Below are 12,182 nucleotides of genomic sequence, written 5' to 3' on the forward strand. Positions count from 1 at the left end.
GGCCCTCCCCCGCCCGCGGGAAGGCCCCGGTGAGCGACGCGCCGGCACGGGCGGACCGGCACAGCCGCGAGCGGTCCCTGCTGCCCCTTCGTAACGCCGTCTTGGGGCGGAGACGGCGCACTTTGAGAGTGCGGTGTTACATAGGGGTAAAACCAGACAAAGCCGAATTCCTCTTTTCCTCGTGAATTCCACTGACGGGTGAAACGTACATCGGAAAATATCCCAGAAACGGGAAAAAGCCAAACTAGGCTCTAAGGTACAGCACGGGCACTCGCGGAAAGAAAAGCGTTTTCCAAACACCAGCTTTTGTAATGAATTTAAATGTTTATTTTAAATTTAACAGGGTATTTATTCTCATCTCTTTATATTGGCCAATCACCTCCTATTAATGTCAGGTCAGTCGGGAATCGATACTCATTAATCTGCAGCTGGGAAAAGCTAACCATCAGAAAGGGAGTGCACTTCCACTGGAAAAGTGAACGCTGATGCACGTAATGGAAACACGTCTAAAAAAGAAAAAATAGGGCTGAATTGCAGAAAAAGCTTCCTTAGACTAAGGTCTGTCTTGGTCTCTAAAGGGACATCATGGAAACTTTATTGCCTGATACTTTTAAAATTAGTCTGAATATAAGATCTAGCAGAATCCGTTGCACAGGTCCATCACGCATGGCCGTAACCCGACAGACGAGCTCCAGCTCCAATGTTTCCAGGTCTCTTTACTGCGCCACAGAATGGGAACACTGTCACTTCAAGACACAAAAGACAACAATAACACACCGCCATTATTTCAGCATTGAGACATCCCAAAGGCTCACCCAGGCAGTGAGTTCCTCGTCACTGCACCGGGATCCTGCTGTTCCCGCTACCGCAGCAGTATCAGCACCGCGCTGTCCCCGAGCCCCCGTTATCGGAGAGGTAAACAAAGCGGCGGAGACACTCATCTAACCCTCCATCCTTCCCTCATGGAGGTCACGGCAGCAGAGGAGGGGCCCCGTTGAGGCAACAGACTGAGAAGGTCAGTTCCACCCACAGCACAGAAACCTGCATGCTTCCCCCAACAGTTCCTGCAAACACCTCTGCTCGCAGGAGCCACAGTGGAAACTGCAGCGCGGACCGATCTCCCGTGGCCGCTCCTCCGCAAGTTGTAAGTATTCATGAAATTAAGCGACTCAAACATCATCTTACATAACCCATCACAACTGATATGCAAAATCATAACCGATTCCCTCTTTTAATGAATTGTAATTTACCTGGGAAGGCAAGTTTGGGTTTCTTTTGGATAGCAAATACACATTTTTTCCCAACAAAATCAGATTCACTGTCACCTATGCAAGAACTTACATTTTGCAAGGCTGTACCAAAAGCAAGGTTTCCAAGGATTTAAGCAAGAGATATGACTTTGTGTTTTAAGTGTCTCATAAAAGCAATTCCTAAATCAATGCAATCTAGGCAGCCTCACTGAACATTGTATCAATTACACTAATTTAAATTTTCAGCACATTCCAAAATACACCAAGCAAGAAACTAATTCTTCCATTTAACTTTTCAGTTTCTATAGAAGGCTGCAGTAGAAAGAAATTTGCGATCACAGTGCTTTTCATACCATCATTTTCGCATATCACTAGAATTAACTTGTGTTAACAAGGAGTAGCAACTCATTTTTGCACGCTTGCATGCATTTTAATGGAGAAATTCTGTACAAGCCAACAGCTTTATCGGTCGTTCCCCCCAGGTGGGGGGGCCGCGGGCTCTCGGGCGATGCTCTAGCAACACTGTTCTGTTGCAGTAACGCAGTTTCCCGTTGCGCTTTGTAAGGAATCGGAGGTTCTGTACAAGCCGAGAAGAAGAATCCAGCAACCACGAAGAGGCCCCATTCCGCAGCAGAGCGTGCCGGCTTTCTCCGCAGCAGCACGGAGCCGACTCCGGGGCCAGACAGAAGCGCAGTCGTCAGGTTTGGGCAGCTCTTGCTCCGCTGACTCCAGAGCAGGCAGCAGCCCCGACACAGCCACACTACCCCTCAGTGGCAGCGGCTTTTCGGGGCTTTCCCTGCCCGGTGGCACACATGGTACCCCCCATCACACACGGGGCAGCGAGATTTTCACAGAGCACCGCATGAGGGTTTGATTTAGCTGCTGATCGTTTGGACTGAACTGTAACAAGCTAGACATCTGAAACGATTTAGAAGCCCAGAAGTTGTCTTGCTGAGGTTTTTCTCCTGGGTATAATCATCTTCAATAAATTCCAGCTCAAGTTACACAGGACAGTTGACATCCGAGTTTAACCTCTTGTGCGATGCGTATTAGAAGCACATTGCCTTTTACAGAATTTGGATGGAAAATCACCTCAGTGGAGTTAAGAGACCACGGGCATTTCAATGACAACCACGGCGGAGGATCACTCTTGACAATGCAAGTTACATTGTGCTACAGAAAGTTACAATATTTTTTTTTTTTCAAAGATATTTCATGTCACCGCTGCTTTCATGTAATTACCAAGAGTATATGGAGACACATTAACTTCACACAAGTACGTTTCAGTTTATATTTTTAAAAAAAATGAGTAATTGACCAATTCGGTTGGAGGTGTTTTATTACTTCTTTGAATTCATTAGCCATGATAAAATGCCAAAAGCACCAGTCAAGACAGAAATAAATAACACGATCTCATGTTAGAGAGAAAGTTGCAAATACAGTATTTTAAATTATAGCAATATGCTGCTTCACACCAACCGATGCAGACAGCACACTGGGGAGACAGTAGTTTTACTCACGATCATTGAACAGATCTATTACCAGAACAGGGGAGCTGCACACCCAACTACACGCGTCGTTCATTCTTTACCAAGCTACTTTACGAATTTAATCAAGGGTTCGAACAGGCAGTTTTGGAAGTTAAATATCCCCTTTGCCTAGAGGTGACAAGAGCGGTACAAAGCTTTTGACAATACGCCACGCAGAAGCCGAGGCTTTTGCATCTGTGCAGTCTTTGCTTTCAGGGCCGTTCCTGCACCGAGTCAGTTTAAAGCCACATCTTAACTCCTCCTCAGTACGTAGTAAAGATAAACTCGGGGCAGGCGACATATGCAACATTAATATCATAGTGTTATGAAACTGCACTTCAGGGGCTTCGAGCAGAGCATCTCTGCGAGTTTACGGGGAGCACTGTATCAGTCAGAAAGTGACGGATATAAGTTACAGTCCCTTTGGGGAAAAAATCCATACAGAAAAGCCGTATCAAAAATACTAAGGCAAGGCCTCCACAATTGCACACCACTTCAGGCCTGAATTGAATCACGAGTATTCTATTACTTAGATGTTTCCCTAATTTCTCTTTTATGGCCTACAGCAAAGTTTTCCACTGAAAAAAATAGTGACAAAACTCCAAATCCTCTACTGAAGGCCTAGTAACATGTCACTAGCATGACATCCCTCCTGGTCAGTAAAAGACCATAAACACATCCTTTTCCAGGCAGGCGTTTGAAATAAATAATCTTCTGTCAGGGAAAATGGATGTAAGATAGACTGTAGTGAAGTCAGTTCTTATACAAAAACCATAACACATATGGACAGATGCACTGTAAAATAAACACCTTATCAACAACTTCAGTTTGAAACATTTGTGACCCACTACGGCGGGTCAGATGGAGTACAAAGCCAGAAGGAGAATCTCAATTTTTTAGGTTTAACTTCACCACCGCTTTAATGTAATGTCTGTACTTTAAACTATAAAAAAAATGTAGATGAAAAAATATGTATCATCATTCTGGGGAGGAAAAACATTCCCGTGATTACTTAATCTCAGAAAATTTTTTAATTAACTAAATGTGTTAAATTATGCCAGTGATTAAATCTTGTTATTTACAAGATCAAGTACTACTCTGATTCTTAGTAATGGTGCAGTATCTAAATTAAGATCACAGGGGCTGGATTACATTCTGGTTGCTAAAAGCTCTGTGTTTTAGCTGTCTATCCAGTTCTTTGGAGTTTTTGAGTCTGGAAGAAAGGAGATGAAGTCAAACAATTCTGTGCCTCAACGTATTTTACACCTAGATCAATTTTTGTTTTCTAGTCCCATGACTCAGTAACACGGTTTAAATCTGAAGCCTGTCACAACTGTGACTTAAGAGTACAGAAGACAACACATTTTTGTTCACAGTAACACACCAATTACTGTACTCACTGGTGAACTTCAATTTTGTAATTATTTTTAAGTACTGTGTTTCCAAATACCTCTGCATAGAGCGCCGAAGGATTTGTGTGGGAGCATCAAGTTTCCTGACATTTTCCATATAATCCTTACAAACACCTCACAGATCACCAAACTTGTACTTTGAAGAGTTCTACAGAAACATTGCACAGACTTTGCACCACAAGGGCTTATACATTCAAAGGCAGCTTTCTGGAGTGCAGGTCCATCCATTCACACTGGGGAAAAAAGTTCACATAAACTCCAAAAATGAGAAAAAGAAGTGAAACCTAGTGTGACTTTACGCCAATAAGAACAACAATAAGGACAATTACTATAACAAACAAAATTAAAATTACAAGCATCTTCCGATTCTTCTTTTGATATTGCTCTGCCTACAGAAACAGAAAAGAAGGAGTTAATACTTAGATTTCTGCAAAGCTACAAAGCACAGACTCTTGCTTGCTGTAAGTGACGTACAAGTTACCAGAGAACAATTCTGAGATACCTGGCATTTCACACGACGTATATTGCAAGCAACTCCCACAAAACAGCTCTGGTCTGCACCACAGACTTCAGTGAAGGCAAATGTACTCTGAAGTCACATTTATCTGCATTAAGCAGCAGACTCTAAAGAAGAACACATCCTCATGTCGGTTAAGCAACCTTCCTGCGACTTTTTTCAGCAGTCTCTGGGAGGGCCCTGTGCCTCCAGAGGACATGAGCTACACACGAGAACGCTGCTCCATTCGGAGGAACTCTTAGCTATGAAGACCATGGAAACGAGATCAGGCAACCGGGTATGCAGAAGTCGGAACGGGAAAAGTCGCTAAGATATTTTAACTCATTTTGCTGATATAAGATTCCTGTATTGTATTTGAAGGTCGTTAAAATTCACAACAAAATTTCATTTTTTAATAGGCATTTTTGTTGTACCTGATTCAGCTGTGCATTTTCATTTAGTTTCAATTAGAACTGAAAGCTTTCTTTTTGATTTGGTTCTCAGTTTTCTGCTTCATTCCTTCTTTCTTCTAACCCATTTTCTCATCCCTCTCCTCTTTTTCCCAGGGGAATTAAAAGGAGGCAACGTGGAGAAAACTCTCCAAGAGCCAAATGAAAGTCTGCTAATAGAAGCTAAACAAAACAAAACTTTCATTTAATTCTTTTTAAATTAATAAACCTTCAAAATTTAAAGGGAAAAAGATATTAATTCTTCTCCTTTGTAGTCCCTGGAAAGTAATTATTTATTGTCAGATCTACTAAAGAGGAGTTTTTGACCTGAAACTATGTAATATGCAACCACTGTGATGATTTACTTAATTGGGCTTGAAGTATCAAAGCCTGACAAAGTATCACACCTGATTCCAATTTTCATGTGAAGCAGGAATTGGTAACCAGTGATTCCTATCACCAGACTTCTGCAGCAAATTAATGCAATTTCTGTGAAAGTGCTGTCTCTGTAGTTTGTCATAATTATGCCAATTAAAACAGAAAAGACGACTGACATTATAGATATCAAATCAGAATAAAGTTACCAACTGTGTTAGAAACAGCAGGGTATTTGTCTTTGATATTACCATTCAGACCTGTGTGTATGTCTTCCCTGATAGGTGAAAAAATTCCTATGCTGTACTGAAAACAGGTATATATTGCATCAAAAGTCCATACTCTAGTCAGCGATCCAAACAGGGGTTTGCTGACAATTCGGTAACTACCACTGGGCTAGAAATAGCATTGATTCCAACTGCTTCATTTATTTCCAGTTCACTTTGTGCAAATCGCTTGTAATCACTTTAAGCCCTTTTCACCAACGGTCAAGGCCTTATTTTCGCAATCCCCGATTTACTTTTATGTATAACAAAAACAAACCTATAACCATTTTATTTTGCTTTTCCTCAAATGGCACTTTTTTGCTGTCCATACTATAAGTCTACTGTAATATGAAGTTGCGTGTGTAGTAATAAGATATTCACATTTCCAAAACAGAATACTTTACTTAAAAAGAGGCTTTTGCATAAATCTCTCATTCTACTTTATTTCCAGCAATGGAAGGACTGAACTGAGCTGACAAGTCAGAACTTAGTTTAAAATCAAAACAAAACAAAAAAGCCAACAAAACAACCACAAAACTCTGTGTTCTGCTGCCAATTCAAACTTTTCAGATGTTCAGAGTAAAAGCTTCACATTAAAAGCATAAGGTTGGACCTAAGTTCTAACAAGTGTCAGATGGTAAGAGAAAACATTAAAAGTTGTTCTTGCTGCTCGCACTATTGAGATAATGTTTTCAAACTAGGATATATCAACTGACTGAAATCTACAGCGAGGTACTCAGTAACCAGTCCTATTTCACAAGGGCTGGACTCTCAAAACAGAGCAGGAATTGCAGATAGGGCCCACCAGGTCAGCAATATAAAGATCAAAGCACGTTACTTGGATGCCCAGGAAGTCATTGAAGAAATTAACACTAGGCATCCAGCACGGCGTGAACAGAAGTTATATGGAAAGTTCCTTCTACAGTACCGTTGGACATTTGACACAGCAATCATTTCTAAAAGGAACAATATCCAATAGAAAAATGACTGAATAACTCAATGGATAATGAATTATAAAAGATTGCCAGAAATGCAAAGCAGCTTAAGTATTCTGTCACCTTACCTTATGTAGTTGTTTTAGACCCTCTTCAGTTTTCATACATGACTGCTCAACATTGTAGTCAATTCTATCTAGAACTGTTCCCTAAATAAAATGGAGAGAATGAGCACCAAATTGAACCTAAATGAATTTCATAAAGCAATTATTATCATGAGCAGCGGAATAATTAACAACTCTCACAGCAAACAGCTAATGAACCATGTAAACTCTGAACTTTTACAGAAGAACTAGTTGGGCCTTCATTAAAGGACCTCCTTGCTCAACACCTAACTGGCAGCTCTGTCAGCATCTCACATCACCTCCCTCAATAATCACCTTACTTCCAGTTAAGGTGCTTTTGGCTGACACATTTAACCTAAACTGAATCTCTGGGAGAAATAACCATCAGAACTCTGGGATTTTATGTTTTTTTTTTTTAGTCTAACGCCCATAACCAGTTGATCGTTTTTTTCCCCTCCATTAACTCATCTTCTGGCAGACTTCAAGTAGAGGAAACCTTAGCCTGAAGAGATAAGTTTGGAAAAGCGAGAAGCACGTAAAAACAGGATGATACAAGTAGTCTTCTGGAAGCCTTAACACTACCTGGAATCTCCTATTTCTTACTAACACTGTGATGTCAATGTACCTGTTCTACTATCATTGCTCCCAGGTCCCTAAATATTTCATTGAGATCGGAGATTGACTGTACAATCTGACGGATTTCTCGTACTTCCACCATTAATGTGTTTTGCTCCACCAATGCTAGCTGGTCATCTGTAAAACCCTGTTGAAACAAAAGATTCAGATGTTGAGCTAACACCAACAGTGTGAAAACACTAGGAATAATTGTAAGTATTATAAGATTTCATAACACAACAGTCCTTTTGGAATTTCCATAGTAAACAACTATCTAAGAAAAAAAATCTTACTGTATTTTAAAAACAGAGTTTCAGGGCCACTAAAATAACTTGGACAGCTATTTATAGTTTTAGCAGAAAAAGTGTAAATCTTACATCCTGCCTGAACACAGAAACAGCTTTTAAAAATAAGATCTGTACTAAAGAATGTTTTTATTGATGTACAGAACAAATACGTGTGCCTTGTAGTTATGGAATATCTACTTATTGATCAGCATCACCGAAAGTCTTGTAATGTCAATGGTCGTTAACACGTGTGAAGACACAGCAGCAATTCTGGTTTTGTTTAAACTTTGGAGACATTACTGTTTTTGTCTTCCAAGGCCACTCACAACTGAACACTATCCTTCGCCCATCACTCTTATACAGAGATAAGTGAAAAACCTCTTATACACAAGATTAGCTGAAAAGCTGCCGTTACTTTCCCCATAAGTTTTCAGTTAAACATTAAACATTACCATGAAGTGTATTCTGTGGCCCTAACAGATAGGACGCAATAGAACAGACCGCAGCATTGCTTAGCAATGCAGCATCCCCAAACTCCACAACAGAGTAAAACAAAGTGTGTCTGGTACTGCTGTACAACATACCAACCTCACTGTGCAGAAACCAGTCATTACGCTGTTAAATTACAACCATCTGTAATACTGGAAATCTTCAGTTACACTTTAGAGTTAACTTTAAAGAGTGCCACCTTCCACCCAAACTCAGAATCACACAATTTTCTAACAATTACCCTTGCATCTGCCCAGAAAGGTGGTGAGCCAAAGGGCAGCGCAGTATTTACAGACCTTCTAGTCCCTTGTCAGTCACGTAAGGAGAATTCAGTAGTCAAACCGAGTTCCCTCACACTGCAACACTGAGGCTGATGGCACAATCATCTTAACGTCCTAACAGCAATACTAATTAGGAAAACGTATCACAGAAATCTGATAATCTGCAGAAATAGAATTTCCCTGTAGCTTGGTGCTCATGGCATACCATTTTCACAATAGAACTAAAAGTACATTAAAAAGTTTCTTGGTGTTGAATTTGTGTAATAATATCTTAACTTACCCTATCGTAAAGCGTATCATCCTCCCCATCATCCATCAGTGGGACTGAGGTGTCGAAGAAGTGTTTGGATCTTTCTTCTCTATTCTTCATGCCTGTAAAAGACAAACTATGTTTGAGCACGATATTTGCACACACTAAAATCAGAGCAAGAGCAAGCTCTGAAGCACCAGATAGAAAAGCACAAGAAAGAAAATCTGACTAATAAACGACATAAATAGTAGTATCTAAATTTTAACTGTCACACAGGCTTACTGTTTAACAAAGCATAACAAATTCAACCAGACCTGCAGCACTCTGATTAAATCCATGATTTTAAGTCATTATTTCCCATGAAGTTAAAACAAATTAAGTAAGTTAAGAGCCTTAAAATTTGATCACTCTAGGCTATTTTCTAACAAATTCTCTTAGGAACATCCCTCGTCTGAATTGTGATCCTAAGTTCCACCTGTGCCATTTATACTATGGGAGGAAGAAATATTATATCAGTATTAAATTTGAAGATCAAATTTTTGTGAGTTTCTCCCAAGATTATAATAATCTTACTTAGCTGAAAATAGAATTGCACACAATTTTAGAGTTTTAAACAGAGGATATTCCACTTCCGATATGTTTATGGATGCAGAATTCTAATTTATCACGGACTACCTTTTGAAGTTTAATCTATCACAGACTACCAGTCAACAGCAGGTATCACGTCTGAAGACCCACAGCTGCTTCACCCGTGTAACAGAAGTAGCCTTGCTGACCACAATTTGAGAAGCAATGACACATTAAAAATGTGGATGGTTTCACCGATATCTTTAACCATGAAACCAAAACCTTTCTGTGCTTCAGTTTTCCCAACCAAGAAAATAAGCACACCTTAATTAGTGGTTTCCACAGAAGGTGCCCCTGTGTTACTGTATCTCTTATGCTTACGTTTGAGATAGTCAGACTGTGCATGCCTAAAGTTGGTGGATAGGTCCTGAAGGGACTGTGCTAAGGAAGACACTACATTCCTGAGAACACGTGCTTCTTGTTCTGTACAACTACGTGACCTGCTCTGCAAGACCTGGACTGCTCTCTGACATCTGTGAAATAACTGAGAAAACAATTCCATTAGTCAAAAACAGACAGCAACACACACTTTAAATATCACATTGCAAAAGTTCCAAATGGAAGACTAATATTTTGATTTCTAGATTTTAAAAATTAATTTCTTATTGCCCAGTGCAATGTTTAAAAAGGTATGGAAACACAGAACATAAATGAACAAGAAACTTAAAGCTAACAAGGTAGCAAAGTAACACAACTACGTCTGACCAAAGACATTTGCTTGATTACAACTGCTTGGACCAGAAGCCTTAGAATATGTATCTGTATTTCTCTGAGATATCTGTAAATGCGATTTGCTTCAGTCTCTCAATCCTATCCAAGTAGAAAAGCAAACCGGTAAGTAAAGGAAGAGGGAGGTTAAGTGACTCGTTGAGAAGTTCACCGAGACAGTGAGTCCAGCACCAACCACAGAGCCCAGAACTTCTGGCTCACCCTAATACTAGCTAGAAAAGAAGTGCTTTAGTCAACAGAAACCACTGCCTCATCACGATACATCACAGATGTGTCAAACTGTAGGTTTAGAACCGAAAGCAGTCTGTACCTGTGTGATCTCTTGGGTTGTTATTTCTATTGCCCGTTCTTCTTCACTGCTGTCATCCAGTGTTGGTCTGTTTAGATGTTTATCATGAAGACTGGCTAATTCTTTCATCTTCTGTTTAACCCTGGCGATATCATACTGAATCTAGAAGAGAAAACTCAACAGTGAAGAAAAGGAAGTGACTAATGTTCCAGAGGAAAAGGTTCTGACAAATGCTAGACAAAAATCATTGAAAGAAATATATATAACATAAAAAGCAGAGCAAAGATCATTAAAAAAACACACATAAAAAGCTGACTAAGAAGTAACCCAGTACTTTCATATGCTTTGAGTCTGCTACTTTTTAAACCTAGTACTTGTTAACCTTAGGCGAGCCTGCTGTTTTCAAATATACTTCATTAACTTGGAATATTTTTATCATTATATAATCAATACCATAGTAAGAAGGTTTCGCCAGCTTCCAAAAATATAAATGAAAATTCAGGTCACACCTTCAACTCTGTCAAACATTGGGTAGCCTGAACTTAACAGCAGAAGTTAAATAACATGCTTTCACAGAAGTAATTAAAAATAACTCTGTAAGAGTGATTGTTATCGTAGTACAAAGGAGACTGATCGCTGTTCTGCACAACAGGTTCTGTACACATGAACCGACGAGTCAACATGTGTTCTGAGAGTACATTTTAGAAGGATTTTTTAAAAGTCTAGAATATCTTCATATGCCAAATACTGGAAAAAGTTTTTAATTGGATGCCCCCAGAATCATTCCCTTGCATTTGTCCAAACGCGTCCATAACTTGCAAGGCATCAGTACTGCACAGACAGGAAAAATTCTCCTGCTAGAAGACACTAACACTTTCTGTTTTCAAATAGTAAACTGCTAATCTCCAACATTTTAGCGTGTACTCAATTGGACCCCTCAAAGGGTTCAAACAAAGAAGTCCAATGGATTTTTTTGTATCATTCCTTCTAAGTTTCAAACTGAGAACAACTTTGCTTTGCTAAGAGCTTTAGGACCTTCCTGCAGTCTATCAGCTCTAGCATGTCTATCCTAATGGTCCCAGCATACTGTTAATACTGGGCTCCCACTGATGATACAAACCCTGTCTTCTGGAATTTCTGTCCCTAGAAAATCTCCCTTTATTTCACTTGAAATATATCCTCCAAGATAATAAGTAACAGTTTGCCTGTTATTTTCCTCTATACAAGGGCGTCAGTTTAGAAAACATTTTAATTTTTCTTCTAATACTTCTTCTACCATAAAACTTACAGCACTGAGAACGTAACTGACAACACTAATGAATGCCTACATGAGAAATCAAACTCTGTGTTGGATTTGCCACACAACTTACTTCGTCTGCTCCATCAACCCATTTGGGAGGTAAGCGTTTTGTTACTCCAATTGCTGCTTCGGGATCTAAACTTATTCCCGATACCAGTGCCATACGATCATCAGCAAGCTACACAAGATAAGAAGAAACAGCAAATTAATTTTACTCAAATTAGATCCAAATCCTTGAGCATTAGGAAAAAGTGCACATATGCCTTCCCGTAAAAATTAACCTCAAAAATGTGTTTGTGCATGATGCAGGTGTGATCAAGCTCCACTTCTCCTGATTTGTTCCTATATGACGATGAGCTACATTCTCCCACCTCCTACAGGATCTGAAAAATGAAAGTTACTCAGCATAAACTCTTAGCAGATTTTCAAGGAGAAAATATGGTACTGCAGGAGGATTCAAGTAATTCTCACGTTGGCC

The 12,182-nt window shown here is 39.7% G+C and overlaps 2 protein-coding genes across 2 annotated transcripts in view; both read right to left on the reverse strand.

The window, feature by feature from the left end:
* Window positions 1-1,609, reverse strand: part of NPEPL1 (aminopeptidase-like 1) — a 16,222-nt gene extending 14,613 nt beyond the window's left edge. The window contains exon 1 of the mRNA XM_009893597.1: window positions 1,604-1,609. Within this exon, the coding sequence (XP_009891899.1) occupies window positions 1,604-1,609 (6 nt within the window). The remainder of the gene's footprint in view (window positions 1-1,603) is intronic.
* Window positions 1,610-3,848: 2,239 nt separating this feature from the next.
* Window positions 3,849-11,876, reverse strand: STX16 (syntaxin 16). Its single transcript, XM_009893475.1, has 7 exons — window positions 11,775-11,876; window positions 10,426-10,566; window positions 9,708-9,870; window positions 8,790-8,881; window positions 7,463-7,600; window positions 6,841-6,921; window positions 3,849-4,580 (listed from the first exon to the last, which is right to left on the reverse strand). Exons 1-7 carry the CDS (start codon window positions 11,865-11,867, stop codon window positions 4,476-4,478), a joined length of 813 nt encoding a protein of 270 aa, XP_009891777.1. The 5' UTR covers window positions 11,868-11,876; the 3' UTR covers window positions 3,849-4,475.
* Between the last annotated feature and the right edge of the window lie 306 nt (window positions 11,877-12,182).

The sequence above is a fragment of the Charadrius vociferus genome, unplaced genomic scaffold (genome assembly GCF_000708025.1).
Source record: "Charadrius vociferus isolate BGI_N301 unplaced genomic scaffold, ASM70802v2 scaffold259, whole genome shotgun sequence".
NCBI classification, from domain to species: domain Eukaryota; kingdom Metazoa; phylum Chordata; class Aves; order Charadriiformes; family Charadriidae; genus Charadrius; species Charadrius vociferus.

Coding starts and splice junctions, on each gene's coding strand:
- STX16 (XM_009893475.1), bottom strand. CDS start 11,867: ATGGCACTGGTATCGGGAATAAGTTTAGATCCCGAAGCAGCAATTGGA. Junction 9,871..10,425: donor CAACCCAAGAGATCACACAG/GTACAGACTGCT, acceptor TTGTTTTCTCAG/TTATTTCACAGATGTCAGAG. Junction 7,601..8,789: donor ATGATACGCTTTACGATAGG/GTAAGTTAAGAT, acceptor TTGTTTCAACAG/GGTTTTACAGATGACCAGCT.